The 23,075-nt window shown below is 41.1% G+C and overlaps 1 protein-coding gene across 2 annotated transcripts in view; it reads right to left on the reverse strand.

Moving 5' to 3' along the window:
- The window catches only part of glu (structural maintenance of chromosomes 4-like protein gluon), a 134,272-nt gene that overhangs the window by 31,223 nt on the left and 79,974 nt on the right, over positions 1-23,075 (reverse strand). For both annotated transcript variants that reach the window (XM_068344913.1, XM_068344912.1), the window contains exon 6: positions 22,325-22,513. In XM_068344913.1, the coding sequence (XP_068201014.1) occupies positions 22,325-22,513 (189 nt within the window). The remainder of the gene's footprint in view (positions 1-22,324; positions 22,514-23,075) is intronic.

Raw genomic sequence — 23,075 nt, forward strand, 5'->3', positions numbered from 1 at the left:
TCTACCTTACAGGCAGAAACTCAGTATGCTTAGACTCTACAGTGATGAGGGAATCTATAAGTTCCTGCTCAGATTCACACAGCTGATACTCCTTAACAGGCCTATGGTCACCTCTCCCTGGAATGTGCGATACAAAAACCAAGGGGGGTCATGATAAACTGTTTAAAATGATATTTTATTTATAAAATAAATTTTTGAATATACTTACCCGGTGAATATATAATAGCTGCTACTCAGCGGCTCGACAGAAAACACACTCAAAAACTCGCGAGCGATCGCTATGAAGGTTGCGGGTGTGACCACCAGCGCCAACTATCGGCCAGATACCACTCTTGCATGTAAACAAACCCTTCAATTCTTCTCGTCCCGCTGCGTCTCTATTGGGGAGGAAGGGAGGGCCTTTAATTTATATATTCACTGGGTAAGTATATTCAAAAATTTATTTTATAATTAAAATATCATTTTTAAATATTTAACTTAGCCGGTGAATATATAATAGCTGATTAACACCCAAGGCGGTGGGTAGAGACCAGAGTTAATTAAGTTTACAGCGTATAAGCTAAGAGTTTTTGACAGTTATCAATATAACAAAACCAAAATATATAGGTACCTGGTAAGGAAGTTGACTTAGACGATTACTCTGCCTTGTAAGTCTGTCTTCCTCACGAAGCCCAGCGATCCTCTTAGGATGCTGAAAGACTCCCAGGAGCTGAAGTATAAAGGGTTGCAACCCATACTAACAGGACCTCATCAAACCCCTAATCTGGGCGCTCTCAAGAAATGACTTTGACCACCCGCCAAATCAACAAGGATGCGAAAGGCTTCTTAGCCTTCCGTACATCCCAAAAAATATTGAAAAACATTTCAAGAGACAGATTAAAAAGGATATTGGAATTAGGGTAATGTAGTGGTAGAACCCTCACCCACTACTGCACTCGCTGCAACGAATGGACCCAGTGTGTAGCAGTCCTCGTAAAGAGTCTGGACATCTTTTAAGTAAAATGACGCGAACACTGACTTGCTTCTCCAAAAAGTCGCGTCCATAATACTTTGCAGAGATTTATTTTGCTTGAAGGCCACGGAGGTTGCTATAGTTCTAACTTCGTGCGTCTTAACCTTAAGCAACCATCGGTCTTTCTCATTCAAGTGAGAATGAGCGTCTCGTATTAAAAAATCTGATAAAATATGACAAAGCATTCTTTGACATAGGCAATGATGGTTTCTTAACTGAGCACCATAATGCCTCAGATTTACCTCGTAAAGACTTAGTACGAGCTTAATAGAACTTAAGAGCTCTAACAGGACATAATACTCTTTCCAGTTCGTTGCCTACGATCTCTGATAAGCAAGGAATATCAAAAGATTTAGGCCAAGGACGAGAAGGCAGGTCATTTTTTGGCCAGGAAACCAAGTTGAAGTGAACAAGTGGCTTTTTCTGTAGAAAAAACCGATGTTCTAACTGAAGGCATGAATTTCACTGACCCTTTTAGCCGAAGCCAAGCACACTAGGAAAAGTGTCTTGAGGGTGAGATCCTTCAGGGAGGCTGAATGTAATGGCTCAAACCTGTCTGACATGAGGAACCTTATGACCACGTCTAAGTTCCATCCAGGAGTTGCCAAACGACGTTCCTTAGAGGTCTCGAAAGACTTAAGGAGATCTTGGAGATCTTTATTGTTGGAAAGATCTAAGCCTCTATGTCGAAAGACCGATGCCAACATGCTCCTGTAGCCCTTAATCGTGGGAGCTGAAAAGGGAGCGAACCTTTCTCAGATGTAAAAGAAAATCTGCGATTTGGGCTAGAGGTACTGGACGAGGACACAGATGCTGACTTGCACCAGTCTCAAAAGACTTCCCACTTCGACTGGTATACTCTAATGGTAGAAGCTCTCCTCGCTCTTGCAATCGCACTGGCTGCCTCCTTCGAAAAGCCTCGAGCTCTTGAGAGTCTTTCGATAGTCTGAAGGAAGTCAGACGAAGAGCGGGGAGGCTTTGATGGACATTCTTTACGTGGGGCTGACGTAACAGATCTACCCTTAGAGGAAGACTTCTTGGAAAGTCTACCAGCCATTGAAGTACCTCGGTGAACCACTCTCTCGCGGGCCAGAGGGTAGCAACCAACGTCAACCTTGTCCCTTCGTGAGAGGCGAACTTCTGCAGTACCTTGTTGACTATCTTGAATGGTGGGAATGCATATAAGTCCAGAAGAGACCAATCCAGTAGAAACGCGTCTATGTGGATTGCTTCTGTATCTAGGACTGGAGAGCAATAGATTGGTAACCTTTTGGTCAACGAGGAGGCAAAGAGGTCTATGGTGGGTTGACCCCAAGTAGCCCAAAGACTCTTGCCCACGTCCTTGTGGAGGGTCCATTCCGTGGGTATCACCTGACCCCTCCGACTGAGACAGTCTGCCAAGACGTTCAAGTCCCTCTGGATGAATCTCGTCAACAGGGAGATGCCTCGATTTCTTGACCATAAGAGAAGGTCCCTTGCGATCTCGAGCAGCGTGAAGGAGTGTGTGCCTCCTTGCTTGGAGATGTACGCCAAAGTTGTGGTGTTGTCTGAGTTGACCTCTACCACTTAGTTTCGAAGAAGCTTTCGAATATCATCAAGGCCAAGTGGACTGCTAATAGCTCCTTGCCGTTGATGTGCATGCTCTTCTGACTTGAGGTCCACAGACCCGAGCATTCCCAACCGTCCAGGGTCGCACCCCAACCCAAATCCGACGCGTCTGAGAACAACACGTGGTTTGGGTTCTTGACTGCTAGGGATAGTCCCTCTCTTAGACTGATATTGCTGTCCCACCATTTCAGGCATGCCTTTACTGGTTCGGAGACTGGGAATGATACCGTCTCTAACGTCTTGTCCTAGTTCCAGTGAGAGGCTAGATGGAACCGGAGAGGCAGAAGGTGTAGTCTCCCTAGTGAGACAAACTGCTCCAGGGATGAGAGAGTCCCTACGAGACTGTTCCAACTCCTGACTGAACAAACGTTTTCTTTTCAGCATTAGTTGGACTTCGAGCAGGGCTTGTTCTATTCGGTGGCAGACGGAAAAGCCCGAAAAAAACTTGACTGCGAATCTCCATCCCCAAATATAGAATAATCTGGGATGGGATCAGTTGGGACTTTTAGGTTGACCAAAAGTCCCAACTCCCTGGCCAGACTCAACGTCCAATGTAGATCCTGCAGACAGCGAAGACTGGACGATGCTCTGAGAAGCCAGTCGTCCAAGTACAGGGAGGCTCGGATCCCCAATAGATGGAGGGATTTTGCCACATTCCTCATGAGCCTCGTAAACACGAGAGGCGCAGGACTGAGGCCAAAGCACAGGGCTCGAAACTGGTACCCCACATTCCTGTAAACAAACCTCAGAAACGGTTGGGAATCCGGGTGTATAGGAATGTGGAAGTATGCCTCCTGAAGGTCGAGAGAGACCATCCAGTCGCCTTCCATAAATGCTGTCAAGACAGCCTGGTAGACTTCATCGTGAAGTTTGTCTTGACAATGAACACATTGAGCGCACTTGCCTCTTACGTACTCCTGCAGTGAACATGGCTGCCAGATCATTGGAGCCATCCCTGAGGGACTTGTTCCTGCAGAGAACGTGGCTGTCAGATCATTGGAGCTATCCCTGAAAGCCTTGTTTATGCATGACATAATTGTACAGCAAAACTTCAAACGCTCGAAAATAGCTCTGAAGTCGACCTGTAAAATCTTGGAGCGTCTCATGGCCAGGCGCCAGGGAGAGTCTATGAGGTTTGAGAAGTCTATCTGGGCAGAGGCAGGAACTCCCAAGCCGAGAACTTCTCTCGTGTCATATCAGACTCTCGCTCTATAAGCCAGCTTAAAAGTAGGGAAAGCAAAGGCTGTCTCCCCCAAACTCCTCCTGGTGATAAACCAGTCGCCTAGCAAACGTAAAGCTCTCTTAGAAGAGCGAGAGAGCACTAGCTTATAAAACAACGGCTTCGAAGTAGCTAGGCCTAGTGTAAACTCTGACGTTTAGGCGAACGAGGAGCAGCAGTTACAAAAAGATCCGGACAAAGATCCTTAAAAATCAGCATGATTTATTTAAAGTCCATAGAGGGCTAAGCTGCTTTAGGCTCCTCTCCGCCTGACAGAGTCCTCAAGGGAATATCAGTAGGAGGGGGAACAGCAACTTCCTTATCTGAAGGAACCTTGTCCGACAATAGCCGAGTCTCAAGCAAGGGAGAGACCTACCGTGGTGGCAATGCTTTACAAGCAGAGTCCACACGCACTGGTGCATTAGTAGCGGACCAGGACGCAACGTCATGTAACTGCTTAACAGTCTGTGAACTGTCAACAACAACAGGTGCGGGAGGACGCTCGGCGTCCACTCGAGACTGTTTTGACTGCCTAGTCTGAGCAGTCAAAACAACTCTAGACTGCGGTGGTTGACGCTCAGCGTCAAAACAAGTCAACTCCGCTGGCTGGCAAACGTCCTGAACGTCAACAGGAGCATTAGGAAGCGGCCTAACGTCCAAATGCGGCTGAAAATCAACACGTGACCGCATCGAGTGAGGCTCTACATATCGTGACTGACGTGACTTAGCTACGCCAACGTCAACAGGACGCACAAAGGTTCGTTTGGGCGGCTGAAGGCCAGGATCTCGATGAGATAAACGGCTAGGATCAACGTGAACCTTATCGGTAGAATAGTCTTCCAAAAGAGAGGCAAGCTTATTCTGCATGTCTTGCCGTACAACCCATTTAGGATCAACGGGAATGATTGCGGTAAGAGACGAGGGTAACGTCTGTGACTGCAAAACCTTGCCTACAAAAAGACTCTCGCAGTCTGTGTTACGCTTTTGTTTAGGCGGCGAGCAGTCTTCCGATGACTGCATAGGGTCAGAGCTGTCCTAATAGTTAAGACCAGGACGCTGGACCTGTCCTGAAAGGACTGACTTTCGCTTAAAGGGCCTCGAAACCTTGTTCCACGGTTTCTTATGCGAAAAGCCTTCGGATGACGAGGAGAAAATCGTCTCTCTCGCCTTATGGTAGGGGTGATCTTGGTGAGATACGCCTGATACCATAGAGGGAACGTCTGTTCGCTGATCAAGGCCTCTCGAACCCATAAGTCGTACGACATTACTTCTCCCCTGGGCTTGGGAGCTTGCAAGAGGTCCCGGACTAGGCGAACGACAGGCACGAACAGACGAACCCTCGGTCGCAACACTGATAACACTTTGCGCAATATCACTTTATCACTACGATTTTCTGTTTTGCACTTATTTCACTGAAATCGAATTTTTTAACAATTCACATTAGGTATGAATAAAACTGATTTCTACCTGAAGCACGCAATTCTACCCTCATCAAAAGGTTATAATTGCGAAATCACTCGTATAATGTAAGCACATTAATACCAGCAAAAAACAGTAAACATATTTTAAGATAAAAAGATCAGTGGCTGGGGAAGAGACTAAACACTAGTTGATTCAAAACTACGTTTTCAATCTCTCACCGTACAGTGCCTTGGGACGAGAATAAAAACTAAAAACGTTTTATCCTTTCTCCCCGTACAGAGACTAGGGACGAGAGTAACTCGAGAACAACATTACTCGCTTGGGACGAGATAAAGATCGGAACGTTCTCTCTCCTCTCTCTCTCTCCGTCTCTATCTCTCTCTCTCTCTCTCTCTTGATTTCGCACCGAAGAGAAGAGCCCACTTACGTTTCGTCAAAAAACAGGTTATTTGACCAAAGGAAAAAACTGAAAGGTTTTTCAATTAAAAAGTTCCTTTAAAATAGAATTTAAAACATTTAAGCTTTGAAAGAATGAACAAAACGTCAGAATCGATTTACTCTTTCTGCAAAATGAAACCGTGATACTCTCTCTCTCTATCGTAACGATAGAGCGCAAACTGCGTAGCATAAATAAACTAAACGTTAGTTCATCTTTGAAACAGTACGAAGACTATTCAAAGAAAATCTTTCATAAAATATCTACTAAAAAATATTCATTTAATAAGTTTTAAATCATTAGCTCTGTAAAAGTTATTTACGATTGAAAGGGCTCAACGTTGTTTAACTTCGGTTTCCAAGTTAGGACCGCCTACTCTCAGGAAAGGTCGCATATAAACAAATCATTAAAATTTATCTTGATGTTTATTATAAATGGAAAGCTAATCGAAGAGGCCTAATAAAGGCGGGTGAGATATAAAATATATAGAGGAAAATCTATAATTAATTTATAACGTGATAAGATAATTGCTAAAAGCCTAAACACACTTCCGTACTAAGGGAAGGGTCGGCCATTTAAAAGTCAAGGAAAGCCCAAAAAAACAATCCAAAGTCATCAAAAATTAAATCTATCCAAAAACGAGTTCAAGATTTAAGTTGAAGATAAAACACCTGCACTGCGAAAGCTCAAACCAAAATGAAGTACTTCACCAAATATGTTGAGAAAACTCCAGGTTCTACAGCGAGTAATGATACGTCTTGTCGTCAAGGTCGACAGAGAAGAATTGAAGGGTTTGTTTACATGCAAGAGTGGTATCTGGCCGATAGTTGGCGCTGGTGGTCACACCCGCAACCTTCATAGCGATCGCTCGCGAGTTTTTGAGTGTGTTTTCTGTCGAGCCGCTGAGTAGCAGCTATTATATATTCACCGGCTAAGTTAAATATTTAAAATCAAGGTTTAAAATACAGGACTCCTCATTGTTTACTAAAGTAATTAAAAATACAGTAATGTACTGTAGATTGGCCTTTTACAATAATGGTTTGTGAATTCGAACTTGGTACACTTTTGAGCTGCTGCTAGAAACTTTCCCAAGAAAAATTATAATTAAAAAAAAAAAAAAAAAAATCATGAAGTAACTGCACTCCTAATAGCTTGAACCTTTACTCTCAAGCAGAGATGATTTTCAGATCTAATTCCTTGTCTGTTTCTGTGATAGAATTTTAACAAGGGCTGTCAGATCCTTTTGTGGTAAGTGGGCGATCATGGACTTGAGCTCAGCCCAGAGAACAAATTAGGGACATTACCTCTTATTATGTCTCTTACTGGACAAAAAAAATTCTGAGGTGTCTTCATCCAGTCTTAGTGAAGAGATGCGCAAAAATTGAGGAAGACACTCGAGTCTTAAATCTAAAAGAAGGTAAAAGCGACAAGATTATACTGTGTTCACAAAAAATTACTTCAATCAACAGCATACTGTAATTCACTAAAGCATTTAGCCGTCACTATAGCCAACAGAACACTAGCTTCGCTGAATGGTGTAGATATCCCCCAAGTTACTACTTGAGAATTTAGGTTAAGGGTGAAATAGGGTAATCTAGAACTAAACTGATTTCTGGCCAACCTAAAAAGCAGTTTTTGGTCTTATTCACAATGAAATAAAGAAATTGAGAGGTATATGCTATATAGTTAAGTGACAGCTGTCTCTGCATACTTAGATGAAAAATTGCAACAGATCATAACTTAAAAACATGTTAAGTAGAATAGTGGAAATGTAAATACAGAAAATCCAATATATGTTTAATGACCACACTAAAGTACAGGAAGTCCTCGGGTTACGGTGGTCTCAAGTTATGATGATTTACCGTTATGAACAGCCTCCCATTAGGTAGTTAAAAAAAATCCTTGCAACTCAATTTCGAGCTATGATGTTTTGTTTGTTGATATAACAAACAATTTACCAACGCGGATAGCAATTAATGTCGCAGAATAATGTTACGTGTTACTTTAACATTAGTTTGCCATCCTTATTTGTTACAAATTGAGGATTTTCGTGCTCATCTTTTTAGGATAGTTTCGTACCTTTGTATTTTTGCTGTGCATCATATATATATATATATATATATATATATATATATATATATATATATATATATATATATATATATATATATATATATATATATATATATAGAGAGAGAGAGAGAGAGAGAGAGAGAGAGAGAGAGAGAGAGAGAGAGAGAGAGAGAGAGAGAGAGATTTATCTAAAGAAAGTAAACTAATGGGGCAAACATTTTCTTAGAATTATATTTTCTTTTAAATTATAAAAATAAAATTCCTTTGCTTGGTAAGTTAGTATTTTCTTTCATTTCTTGCAAGAAAAAGGAAAGGGTTTTACATAATTTGCAAGTCATCCTTTATCGAGTTCACATCACATGTCCCGTGACGTCACATGTAAGGCGGAATGCGCGGTGGCAAACCGAATGATTTCCTTTCGGTGTATTACTGAGTAATCTTATTATTCCCATTATCGTATCATCGAGTAATGATACAAAGAATTTCTGATAATATCTAAAGAAATATGAAGATTCAACGGTGAATTAAATATCAAAATACGAGAGAGAGAGAGAGAGAGAGAGAGAGAGAGAGAGAGAGAGAGAGAGAGAGAGAGAGAAAACATATTCATATGATAACTAATAAGGTGTATAAACGGACAGTATGGAAACTATTACCCTATAATACTGTATATTGTTGCTGAAGTAATATTCACTATGAAGAGATTTTGAATAAGTTAAGAAGATTATATAAACAACTCCGTGTTATTCATATTATATGTGCGCATAATCGCAATACGGTAGCGTGACCTTGAGATCAGCTGAAGCCTACCGAAAGTAATTGTTGATTATTGAAATGCTCAAGAAATTGAAAAAATAGAATAAAAACATGCTTTAATAAACCACAATAATGACTAATGAAATATGAAGGCTTAATAATGAATAAAAAATTAAATAGTGTACTGTATGAAGCTTTTAAAATAAACTACCCATACAAGAGGATATGTAACGGCTCCTCACCTATCCTCCTTTGATTCCTACACTGGGTTAAGTCTGTTAGGGGTGCAGATATCTATGGTTATTTATGGATACGTCCCTGATATACACGATATCTTAGGATAGTCGTTCTGGTGGTTAGAACCCTGTGATAACTGACGGTAATTCTCTTGTAATATCACTCGCAGAAATATTATACAGTAGGAAGCTGCCAGAAGGAACTTCCATCAGGACGACATGGCTATCTCACCCAAAAATAGATTTTTCCTACGTCAAAATCCGTTTCAAAATAAACTACCCATACGAGCCAGCACATGTACTGTACACACTCGCATAGAGTGAGAACGTATTCGCATGATACCTAATAATGATAGATATAAAAGAATTGAATGGAAACTGTGATATCCTGTAACATTTTGGTGCTGATGGAATATTCATCATGAGGATATCTCGAATAAATTAAGAAATTATATAAAAAATACGACACTTGTACGTGAGCAAACTTACGATATGGTAGCTTGACCTTCAGATCAGCTGATCATTAACCAAAGGTAAACAAAATATTAAGTAATTCTTGATATTTAAAATTCTTCCGAAATTGAAAAATAGAATACAAAAATACTTTAATAGAGCATATGATATTCTATTATACAAGAAAATGAAATAATGGCATACAGTATAGTAAGAATATATTGATAAAATATGACTTAGATGATTGCCGGATCATAATGCACCATAATAAATCTACGGAGACTTCCTTTTTTCAGTTCGACATACGTTGAAATTGACTTGCGACAAGTCTCTCAGTCCCTATCTCCGTCATAAGTCGGCAACTGCCTGTGTATGTGTGTGAGTATATATATATATATATATATATATATATATATATATATATATATATATATATATATATATATATATATATATATATATATATATATATATATATATATAAATATAATTTATATATATATATATATATATATATATATATATATATATATATATATATATATATATATATATATATAAATATAATTTATATATATATATATATATATATATATATATATATATATATATAAAATTTTCATTGAAGGCGATAGCCTTAATGGTGTTAATATGTTTCCTGCAGGAATATGTTATTTTCATTAGTAAAATAAATTTTTGAATATACTTACCCGATGATCATGTAGCTGTCAACTCCGTTGCCCGACAGAAATCTAAGGTCGGGATACGCCAGCGATCGCTATACAGGTGGGGGTGTACACAACAGCGCCATCTGTGAGCAGGTACTCAAGTACTTCTTGTCAACAAGAACTCAATTTTCTCCTCGGTCCACTGGTTCTCTATGGGGAGGAAGGGAGGGTCCTTAAATTCATGATCATCGGGTAAGTATATTCAAAAATTTATTTTACTAATGAAAATAACATTTTTCAATATTAATCTTACCCGATGATCATGTAGCTGATTCACACCCAGGGTGGTGGGTGGAGACCAGCATACATGTTAACATTAGAAGCTAAGTATCCCGTATTTCATTTTAGCAGTTATTCAAAATAACAAACATAAAATAAATAAGTACCTGGTAAGGAAGTCGACTTGAACCATTACTCTGCCTTTTTTAAGTACGTCTTCCTTACTGAGCCTAGCGGTCCTCTTAGGATGCTGAACGACTCCTAGGTGCTGAAGTATGAAGGGCTGCAACCCATACTAAAGGACCTCATCACAACCTCTAATCTAGGCGCTTCTCAAGAAAGAATTTGACCACCCGCCAAATCAACCAGGATGCGGAAGGCTTCTTAGCCTTCCGTACAACCCAAAAAACAACAATAAAAAGCAATTCAAGAGAAAGATTAAAAAAGGTTATGGGATTATGGGAATGTAGTGGCTGAGCCCTCACCTACTACTGCACTTGCTGCTACGAATGGTCCCAGGGTGTAGCAGTTCTCGTAAAGAGACTGGACATCTTTGAGATAGAATGATGCGAACACTGACTTGCTTCTCCAATAGGTTGCATCCATAACACTCTGCAGAGAACGGTTCTGTTTGAAGGCCACTGAAGTAGCGGCAGCTCTAACTTCATGTGTCCTTACCTTCAGCAAAGCAAGGTCTTCTTCCTTCAGATGAGAATGTGCCTCTCTAATCAGAAGCCTGATGTAGTAAGAAACTGCGTTCTTAGACATCGGTAAAGCAGGCTTCTTGATAGAACACCATAAAGCTTCTGATTGTCCTCGTAATGGCTTTGTCCGTCTTAAATAGTACTTAAGAGCTCTTACTGGGCAAAGTACTCTCTCTAGTTCGTTCCCCACCAAGTTGGACAGGCTTGGGATCTCGAACGACTTGGGCCAAGGACGAGAAGGAAGCTCGTTTTTAGCCAAAAAACCGAGCTGCAAGGAACATGTAGCCGTCTCAGATGTAAAACCTATGTTCCTGCTGAAGGCGTGGATCTCACTGACTCTTTTAGCTGTTGCTAAGCAAACGAGGAAAAGAGTCTTTAATGTGAGATCCTTAAAAGAGGCTGATTGAAGCGGTTCGAATCTTGATGACATCAGGAACCTTAAAACCACGTCTAGGTTCCAGCCTGGTGTGGACAACCGACGCTCCTTTGAGGTCTCAAAAGACCTAAGGAGGTCCTGTAGATCTTTGTTGGTGGAAAGATCCAAGCCTCTGTGGCGGAAGACCGCTGCCAACATGCTTCTGTAACCCTTGATCGTAGGAGCTGATAGGGATCTTACATTCCTTAGATGTAACAGAAAGTCAGCTATCTGTGTTACAGAGGTACTGGTTGAGGAAACTGCATTCGCCTTGCACCAGCTTCGGAAGACTTCCCATTTTGACTGATAGACTCTGAGAGTGGATGTCCTCCTTGCTCTGGCAATCGCTCTGGCTGCCTCCTTCGAAAAGCCTCTAGCTCTTGAGAGTCTTTCGATAGTCTGAAGGCAGTCAGACGAAGAGCGTGGAGGCTTGGGTGTACCTTCTTTACGTGAGGCTGACGCAGAAGGTCCACTCTTAGAGGAAGAGTCCTGGGAACGTCCACTAGCCATTGCAGTACCTCGGTGAACCATTCTCTCGCGGGCCAGAGGGGAGCAACCAACGTCAACCGTGTCCCTTCGTGAGAGGCGAACTTCTGAAGTACCCTGTTGACAATCTTGAACGGAGGGAACGCATACAGGTGTAGATGGGACCAATCCAGCAGAAAAGCATCCATGTGAACTGCTGCTGGGTCTGGAATCGGAGAACAATACATCGGGAGCCTCTTGGTCATCGAGGTAGCGAATAGATCTATGGTGGGCTGACCCCACAGGGCCCATAGTCTGCTGCAAACATTCTTGTGAAGGGTCCACTCTGTGGGGATGACCTGACCCTTCCGGCTGAGGCGATCTGCCATGACATTCATGTCGCCCTGAATGAACCTCGTTACCAGCGAAATCTTTCGATCTTTTGACCAAATGAGGAGGTCCCTTGCGATCTCGAACAACTTCCTCGAATGAGTCCCTCCTTGCTTGGAGATGTAAGCCAAGGCTGTGGTGTTGTCGGAGTTCACCTCCACCACCTTGCTTAGCTGGAGGGACTTGAAGTTTATCAAGGCCAGATGAACTGCCAAAAGCTCCTTGCAGTTGATGTGAAGTGTCCTTTGCTCCTGATTCCACGTGCCCGAGCATTCCTGTCCGTCCAGTGTCGCACCCCAGCCCGTGTCCGATGCGTCCGAGAAGAGACGGTGGTCGGGGGTCTGAACAGCCAATGGTAGACCTTCCTTGAGAAGAATGCTGTTCTTCCACCACGTCAGTGTAGACCTCATCTCTTCGGAAACAGGCACTGAGACCGCCTCTAGCGTCATGTCCTTTCTCCAGTGAGCAGCTAGATGATACTGAAGGGGGCGGAGGTGGAGTCTCCCTAACTCGATGAACTGGGCCAGGGATGAAAGTGTCCCTGTTAGACTCATCCACTGCCTGACTGAACATCGGTTCCTTCTCAGCATGCTCTGGATGCATTCTAGGGCTTGATTGATCCTTGGGGCCGACGGAAAAGCCCGAAAAGCTCGACTCTGAATCTCCATACCTAGATAGACGATGGTCTGGGATGGGACGAGTTGGGACTTCTCTATATTGACCAGGAGGCCCAATTCCTTGGTCAGATCCATAGTCCATCTGAGATTCTCCAGACAGCGACGACTTGACGGAGCTCTTAAAAGCCAGTCGTCCAAATAAAGGGAGGCTCTGATGTCTGCCAAGTGAAGGAATTTGGCAATATTCCTCATCAGTCTGGTAAACACAAGAGGTGCCGTGCTTAGGCCAAAGCACAGGGCTTGGAACTGGTACACAACCTTTCCAAAGACGAACCTTAGGAAAGGTTGGGAGTCTGGATGGATGGGGACGTGAAAGTACGCGTCTTTCAGGTCTAACGAGACCATCCAGTCCTCCTTCCTGACCGCTGCTAGGACCGACTTCGTCGTCTCCATCGTGAACGTCTGCTTGGTGACAAAAGCATTGAAAGCACTGACGTCCAGCACCGGTCTCCAACCTCCTGTCTTCTTCGCTACCAGGAAGAGACGGTTGTAGAAGCCCGGGGATTGATGGTCCCGGACTATGACTACCGCTCCCTTTTGTAGCAAGAGCGACACCTCTTGTTGCAACGCTAGCCTCTTGTCCTTCTCCTTGTAGTTGGGAGAGAGGTTGATGGGAGATGTTGCTAGAGGGGGACTGCGGCAGAACGGAATTCTGTACCCCTCCCTTAGCCACTTCACAGACTGAGCGTCTGCACCTCTGCTCTCCCAAGCTTGCCAGAAGTTCTTGAGCCTGGCTCCCACTGCTGTCTGGAGAGGAAGGCAGTCAGATCCTGCCTTTTGCGAACTTGGAACCCTTCTTGGATTTGCCACGGTGACTGTCGGCACGGGGACCTCCTCTGCTGGAGGTTCTGCCACGAAAGGGCGGGATGAACCTAGTTGCTGGAGTGTCCACTGCTGCAGGACGGAAAGGTCTAGGCACGGAAGGTAAAGCTTTAGCCTTACGTGCGAAAGATGCCATCAGATCATGGGTATCCTTCTGGATCAGCGAGGCAGCCATCCCCTTGATCAGCTCCTCCGGAAACAGACACTTGGAGAGAGGAGCAAACAACAACTCGGACTTCTGGCAAGGAGTGATCCCAGACGACAAGAAGGAGCAAAGATGTTCTCTCTTCTTAAGCACTCCCGACACGTACGAAGCCGCAAGTTCACCAGACCCATCCCGAATGGCTTTGTCCATGCTAGACATGATAAGCATGGCAGAGTCCTTATCCGAAGGGGAAGTCTTTCTGCTTAACGCTCCCAAACACCAATCGAGGAAGTTGAAGATCTCAAAAGCACGAAAGACTCCCTTCAACAGATGATCCATGTCAGAAAAGGACCAGCAAATTTTAGATCGTCTCATAGCCAGCCTGCGGGGAGAGTCAACCAGACTTGAGAAGTCGCCCTGGGCAGAGGCAGGAACTCCCAAGCCGGGTTCCTCTCCCGTGGCATACCAGACGCTAGATTTGGAAGCAAGCTTGGTAGGCGGAAAGATGAAAGCAGTCTTTCCCAGTTGCTTCTTGGACTGCAACCACTCTCCCATAACCCTCAAAGCTCTCTTGGATGAGCGTGCGAGGACAAGCTTGGTGAAGGCAGGAGCAGCAGACTGCATGCCCAGAGCAAACTCGGAGGGAGGAGAGCGAGGGGTTGCAGACACAAACTGTTCAGGATACAAGTCCCTGAACAAGGCAAGGACTTTACGAAAGTCTAAGGAGGGAGGTGTAGACTTGGGCCCTTCTAAGTCGGAGTGCGGTTCATCCAAATGTGCAGCTTCGTCATCCGATACTCCATCATCCGAAAGCTGAGTAGGAAGTGGCAAAGGCGGGGCAGAAAGCTGAACGGCTGAATCCGGCAGCACGGGTGCATGCGTAGCTGCTGCGGATCCAACATCATGCCGCTGCTGGTCAGTCTGCGAGCTGGCAACAACAAAAGCAGAGTGCTGGTGCGTGGGAGGGACTGCCGTAGGTTGCGGAGCATGCCGCATGGGTTGCGGAGCATGCCGCGTAGTGTCAAAACACGGCAGCTCTACCGCACCTTCCCACTGCTGATGCGGTAGCTCAAGTATGTCAACGGAAGGTGCAGCATGAACATGCGTCTGGCAGGGTGGACTGCGCATCGGTGGTGGAGCTCTCACAGGTGGAGTGTGGGAGCAGGCAGCCGCAGTATCTGCTGAGCGCACAACCGTGGCAGGTTGTAGGTTAACAGGTGCAGTGTCAACCTTCTCAGCATGATACTCTTGCATGAACGCAGCAAGCTGAGACTGCATAGTCTGCAGTATGGACCACTTAGGGTCTACCGTGGTTGGTGCAGCAACAGACGGAGTAGTAGCCTGTTGTGGAACCACTCTACCTCTCTTGGGAGGTGTGCAGTCTTCGGAAGACTGCGGCGAATCCGAACTGACCCAGTGGCTACACCTGGGCCGTTGGACTCGCTCGGAAGGGACCTTACGCTTGAGAGGTCGTGAGACCTTGGTCCATCGTTTCCTCCTTGAAACTTCTTCCACAGACGAGGAATGATGGGGCTCATTCGTCTGTTTGTGGATGGGACGATCTCTGACAGATACGTCCGCAACCACTGAGGGTACATCCGTACGCTGATCAAGGCCTGCCGAACCCTTTGGTCCTTCGACATTGCTTCTCCCCTGGGCTTGGGAGCTTGCAAGAGGTCCCGGACTGGGAGGACGACTGGCACGAACAGATGTACCCTCATGCGCAACACTGACACTGACACTTTTCACTTCACTTGCACTAACAACACTTCCCACTGCACTTTTCGCTTTCAGCTCTTTGACATCTGCCAAAAGCTGATTACGGTCATTAGCCAATGACTCCACTCTGTCACCAAGAGCCTGAATGGCACGCATCATATCCGCCATGGATGGCTGAGCACTAGTAGCAGGGTCGGGAGTCACCACTACAGGGGAAGGAAAAGGTTGAGGGGCATGGGGAGAGGAAAAATCAACAGAGCGAGAAGAACTCCTCCTGATCCTATCCTTCTCTAGCCTATGTGCATTTTTAAGGAATTCGTTAAAATCGAATTCCGAAAGCCCAGCGCATTCCTCACATCGATCTTCCAATTGACAGGATTTACCCCTACAATTGGAACAAACGGTGTGAGGATCTATGGAGGCCTTCGGAAGACGCCTAGTACAAGCCCTAACACTACACTGCCTGTACTTAGGGACTTGAGACTGGTCAGACATCTTGAATTGTAGAAATAGTCAAGGGGGAATTCCAAAATCTAGCAAAGTTCGTTAACAATTAATCCAAATTAAATCAAAAAGCTTGCTAAGCTAACGATAAAGCTTCCTGAATAGCGAAGGCTAAAATCTAGAGCGAATACATCACCAAAATCGTGAAAAACAACTACAGAATCAACAGCGTATCCAAGTAGGTCTTGCCGGCGGCACGGCAGAGGAAAAATTGAGTTCTTGTTGACAAGAAGTACTTGAGTACCTGCTCACAGATGGCGCTGTTGTGTACACTCCCACCTGTATAGCGATCGCTGGCGTATCCCGACCTTAGATTTCTGTCGGGCAACGGAGTTGACAGCTACATGATCATCGGGTAAGATTAATATTGAAAACTTCATATTTCCTCAGCTTCTGTAAGTTTTCAGCTGTAATCCTTTGGTTTATTTTCTTCATACTTTATTCATTACAGCACTGTTTCGACAAAACACTGGAGTCAGATCTCTTCTCCTTTGTACTAGATTTTGTAGCCAAATCTCAGGATCCTGCTATTCATGATTCTGACTTATTATTTTCTCCCTTTGGAAAGTGACCGACAATCCTAGGAGGGACCCAATCAGCTAGGCCAAGGTTAAAGAACCTGTTCATTAGACCAGGAAGGCAAAAGATGATGACTTCCAAAAACACAATCTTTCTGGCTTCTTGTGGTCATTAACAGAGTGCTATCTTCTGACTAAGGCAAGCTGGAGGGGCCGGCACAGGCACGCACTTGCGAGTTCAGGGTAGTGGGAAGGAGTCTATCCTTTCTGAAGAACTAGTCTCAATGGTTCACACTACACAGATTGAGTGTATTTTGATTTCAGGTGCTCCTTTTATAAAAAGCATTTGTAACTTATTAGTATTACTGTATACTGTATACTATATATATATATATATATATATATATATATATACATACAGTAGGGTCCCGAATTATGCGAGAATTTGGTCGATGAAAGGCCTCGTGTAATTGGAAATTCGTATATTTCGAAACACATCATGGCGGCAAACAGCAACCTACCCGTCAATTTTTTTTTTCACTCCATTTCTAGCTATATATATACTGTATATACACTGTGTGTGTGTATGTATGTGTGTATGTATATATTATATATATAAAACACACACACATATATATATACAGTAGGGTCCCGAATTATGCGAGAATTTGGTCGATGAAAGGCCTCGTGTAATTGGAAATTCGTGTATTTCGAAACACATCATGGTGGCAAACAGCAACCTACCCGTCAATTTTTTTTCACTCCATTTCTAGCTTTCTAGCTATATATATACTGTATATACACTGTGTGTGTGTATGTATGTATGTACAGTAGGGTCCCGAATTATGCGAGAATTTGGTCGATTAATGACCTCGTGTAAATGGAAAATCGCGAATTTCGAAACACACAACTAACAGAAATAATTCCATTGCGGCCATGGCAACCAGCAATTTGCCTATTCAAATGTGTTTACTACCCATTTCCAATACTTTCTTTGTACTATACAGTATTTCTTTACAATATCAAATTGTTTTTGTAAGTAAATAAAACATTTAATATACTTTAAAGTTCTAATAACTTGAAAAATGGTTAAAATTACAACCAGGATAGGTGTAAACACCATATATTTCCCATTATAACACAACCCAAAATACAGACAAATTTTAATGTTTGTCATATCTATTGTATAATACAACTGGTGAATAGCAAAACCATAACTCTATAGACTAGCTTGTTGTATGATTGAAAATCCAGAATTATCAAAATAAAGGCGATTTTATATCATGCGTTTCCTGAACACGCTAAAAAGCACAATAGAAAACGACAACCAATGTTTTGTTTACGTTTATCTGATCACAACGAAGAAACAGAAGCATTTATACATCTGTGTTTTTGAATTGACAGCAATTTTACCAAGTATAGATTATATGTTGAATTTGTTATTACCAATGTTCTAATTATTTTTTATTAGAACTTTCAAATAATTGAAATGAATGCCATTTATGAAATGTTTTTCTTTATGATGCCGCCTGAAACGGAAACCTTCCATTTGTTTACGCTCCATCTTCGATCATAATAAACAAACGAATGTATTAAACACACATGATCTAAGTCATAACTAATGATATTACAAACATTTAGTAAACATTATGTTATTACAAATATTTTACTTACCGTATCCATATAAATTCCTAAATTCGTAGCAAAGCTGGAAATTTTTTTTTCCTTATGCGTTTAATCCACAATAGCAAACTGCCGCTAATGACAGAGTGATAACTTACGATAATTCTAAACTGTTACGAAAGATAATTGTCCTTTCCATATCCAAAATACTTTTCCTAACTTCAGTTATAAGTCAACTTGTACCCACCTCAATTATGGATCCACATGCAAAAAAGGTAAAAGAAGAAAGTACTAGGCCTATTTTTAGTCACCGAACAATTAGGTTACCGCTATAACGTTCGATGTGAGAGAGAGAGAGAGAGAGAGAGAGAGAGAGAGAGAGAGAGAGAGAGAGAGAGAGAGAGAGAGAGAGAGAGAGAGGGATGGTTTTAAAGTACTAAACAATAAATATGATAGGTTATAACACATTGGTGTTTATGTAATATTAACTGTATAGATGGTTTGAATAAGTTAAGAAATGGTGTAAACAATTCTTTGTTATTGTATTCGCGCGGAAGCTAGACATCAGCTGATGTGATCACAGCCAAAAGTAAAACAAAAATAAGTTAGCAATACTCGATTTTTAAAACAAACCCGAAATTTGACAACATAAGTACATGTTTTATTATAGCGCAATTGACATTTAAAGAGTAAAAATTTTCTGGAATAGAATGGTGTTTCCTAAAAAATAGTGGTTTACGGACGAAATCGGTTACCGTATTTTAAGCTATGATTGAAATGGATGTATACACGGTATAATTTTTTCGTTTTGTATTTAATTGACACTTCAAGAAAACCGATTTTGGTTTCTTCATCTATTTGTAAGTATTGTATAACGAGAGAGAGAGAGAGAGAGAGAGAGAGAGAGAGAGAGAGAGAGAGAGAGAGAGAGAGAGAGAGAGAGAGAGAGAGATATTATGACGCAGAAGGTTACAGACCTAGAAGAGGGGAGGATGAAGGTGGGGAAGTGATGAGATAGGCTGGGTGGACTCGCAGGGGAGACGGTAGGAGACGGGGGAAGGGGGGATTTGGTTGCCAGTGGCTAAAAATAGATTCTGAAAGACGGTAAAGGGAAAAACGAATCCCATCGAATAAACAGAATAAGGAAAGGGAATAAGATCCAGAGGAATAATAGATATAATGGAATGAAAATGACTAGATGGTGTTAGTTGTGATAAGAATAATTTAGATATTTGAAATAAGAGTGTCTGAGGAGGTATAGAAGGAATTCGTGATAAATATAGAGGAATATCAAAGGATACAGTTAGTTTGCATTAAAGGGTTTGTTATCGTTTATCGGCAGTGAATAGCCTAAACTTCGGTAACGGGTCGTCAATATTTTGTCATATTTTAAACAGTATACATTTGATTTGCAAACATTGGTTTTGTAGAGTAGACGGTAAAATAAAATCTAGAGAGAGAGAGAGAGATTTCTGCCATCAAATCTCTCTCTCTCTCTCTCTCTCTCTCTCTCTAGATTTAGAGAGAGAGAGAGAGATTTCTGCCATCAAATCTCTCTCTCTCTCTCTCTGTCTAGATTTTATTTTACCGTCTACTCTACAAAATCAATGTTTGCAAATCAAATGTATACTGTTTAAAATATGACAAAATATTGACGACTCGTTACCGAAGTTTAGGCTATTCACTGTCGATAAACGAACCCAGTCTACTCGTGAAAACCTTGAACGCCCAGAGGGAAAAATAAGGCTTTTAAATATACTGTACTAAACAAAAATAATGCTTTAATATACCATCATTAACACTACCATTACAATTATCGTAAGGTTGGAGAAAGATAAAGATTGCCGAGAACGTAACCACATTTCTGTTTACATTTTGTCAGCTGGACTCGCACAGTTAACAGTTGATTTCATTGTTGATGTGGAATTTTATCCTTAAATAGGCTATTCATTATGAAATTATGTTAATGAAATGTAATGTTGATATTGTTTTGTAACATTTATTATAAATCACCGTATTTAGGGCTACCAATATACTTAAAAAGACAATAGATTTGATACATTTTGTAGTGCTTGACTCGCGAACTTTGAACAGCCTCGCAGATACAGAAAATTTATTTTTGAAAAATAGCGATCGCGGAAAAGGGGAATCGTGTAATGCGAACACGCTTAATTCGAGACCCTACTGTATATATATAATATATATATTTATATATATATATATATATATATATATATATATATATATATATAACTATATATATATATATATATATAACTATATATATATATATATATATATATATATATATATATATACATATATATATATACATATATATATATATATATATATATATATATATATATATATATATATATATATATATATATATATATATATATATAAATAAATCTATTGTAATTGCTGGTGTATCTTTAGGTGTTATTTTCAACCTTGACATTTTTTATGATCCACTGATGGGTAGAATAAGTTAGTTTTTTAGAATAAATAATTCCTTTTCATATCACTATATTCTCTTATGCTTTGTAATTCAATGAAATGTAACAGAAAAATCTCATCTGAGGTACATGTTGCTTGTCAGGTCCCCTTGCCCAGAACCAAAACATGGGGTGGTGCTCATTTATCATAGAGCTTCCTGGGGTAAGTTGATTAATAACATGGATAGGGGTCACTCACCCAATAGTAAGTCTGTGTGCTATACCATGCTGCAGCCTGCTAACTATAACAGTGTGCTGGATCTACTATGTGATTGAGAAATTTAGTAGGTGTGTGAACACCTGTACCACATACTGATTTCAGGTTGGGTACGTTCCATAGTATTAGCATATGCAAGGAGACACTGATTGGAGATGTACAGCTGCAGCTGATTACACATCCTTTGATGATGTCTTCTTTTTTGAGAGAGAAGTAACAGCATTCACAGGTACTGTCAAGAGAGCTGCGTATGGTACAAGACTGAGAGTTGTGCATACTTTTTTTTTCTCACTGCCATAATTTTCGGCAAGTACTCCCCCAGTACAAGTACAGTAGTAGGAACTGTGTATGGATACTCCTTCCTGGTATGGGATAGTTTTCGGGATGCACCGCTTTTCTGCCTCTCCCAAAAGAGGGAGAGAAGATTGTCCAGGAAGGGAGATAAAAGGATGTGCCCTTCTATCCTAACCAAAAGTTATTTGGGCTAATTAAAACAGCTAGATATGAGGATGCTGAGAAGTACATCTGTACTGTACTGTTCGGCAGCTGAAATCAGAGTGGCTACTCAGTGACCTGTTGGGTGTCCTTACACACCGTTCTCCAGCTGACTACCATCACCTTGATATAAATCTTAACAGATGTTTCCAATTTCATTGAAATTGTACTGCTATTAAAAGACTATGATTTGTATTCATGTAAGAGCATATACTTTTACACAAGAGGAACAGTAAAACTTTTGCACTCATCACAACAGTTATCTAAGCCACAATACTGTCTCTGAAACGAGAAACAAAGAAAAGGCCGATCATAGTCCCCCCGAAATTATTCCATTGAACAATCTATGCAGTAGTTACAAACAAATACAGAAAAAAGACATCTTTCTAAAAGCATTAAAAAATCTAATTATGAACAATCTGGAGTTTGGGGCTTGTCAACAAGCTGATACCAATGCAGAGACTGAAGGCAAAGACAGTATGGCTTGCCTAAGACATCAGTATTTCCATCAACTGCTAGATTGTCTCATTACTTTACTAGAGGCATAAGTATATTGAAAGGAAAGAAAATTTATTTTTTTTTTAGGTTTTAGGGGTAATCGTATTATGGAAGGTTCATAGAAATAAATAGCATTTGTTTCTTATTAATCAAGGTACACTCACTTTTACTATTATAAATACTCTTCTGCTTTTCTGAGACCCAAAAATATTACTTTAAGGAATATGTAGATCTCCCAAATATATTTAAACAGCAGATAATAAGTGTTGACTGTATACTAGACACAACAATATACTGTGAGAAATGTGTAGGTAAGTCAATATAGTGTAAGAAAAGTGTAGCTAAGTGTTTGATTTGTAATTTAACATGATCATGTAACTATAGGGCTCTTTGTTTGTATTACGATATTTTGGGAGCAACCACATCATATATCATCATTAAATACAAAACCAGAAAAAATATATCTTACCTTTTTTCGGTATTCATGAACAGCTGCTAAATTAGGTTTGGATTGGGCGAGTTTTTCTTCCAAGACTGTTATTTGATATTTTAATTGTTTTGTATCAATTTCGTCAAGGGCAGCTTCATCTAAAACGACCAATTCCCCTTCCTCATTGTTCTTTTCAAGGGGAATCTCAGAGAGCTCTAAACGACTCATCTGTAAGGAAGAAAAACATATGAAGTATAACACAGAAGAAGTTTCATGAATGTCTACTGGTCAACATTAAACATCTGACCAAATTATTTCATACATGAATATTTCTTACAAGACAAAATATCAGTAATACAGTTTTATGCACTCAACTCACCATTAACAAAGTCGGTTTTATAACGTTTGAATAATAAGTGAATTCGTCCTAACTCAACGTTCATTCAATGTTAACCAACCTAACGTGATATCATGACGACTGGAGAATTAAATTTCCCAATGGTTGCGATAAATGTACTCAGGGGGGTGAATTCAAATAAATTTTAACCCAACCTACAGTCAAAAATATAAATAAAATATGGAGTAAATAACTTGCAAGAATGACCATAATACTAAACTTGTTTAAAATCAATACTGTTTTCTGGGGGTTAGTCATTATATAAGATACAGTAAGCATATGAAATTCATAAAGTAGATACAGTTAAGACTGAAAATTTGTATAAAAGAGAACAACAAAACAGCATTATTCATCGACCTAAACAAATACCATGCCTGCGCATAAGTAACCAAA

The sequence above is a fragment of the Palaemon carinicauda genome, chromosome 21, assembly GCF_036898095.1.
Source record: "Palaemon carinicauda isolate YSFRI2023 chromosome 21, ASM3689809v2, whole genome shotgun sequence".
Classification (NCBI taxonomy): Eukaryota; Metazoa; Arthropoda; class Malacostraca; order Decapoda; family Palaemonidae; genus Palaemon; species Palaemon carinicauda.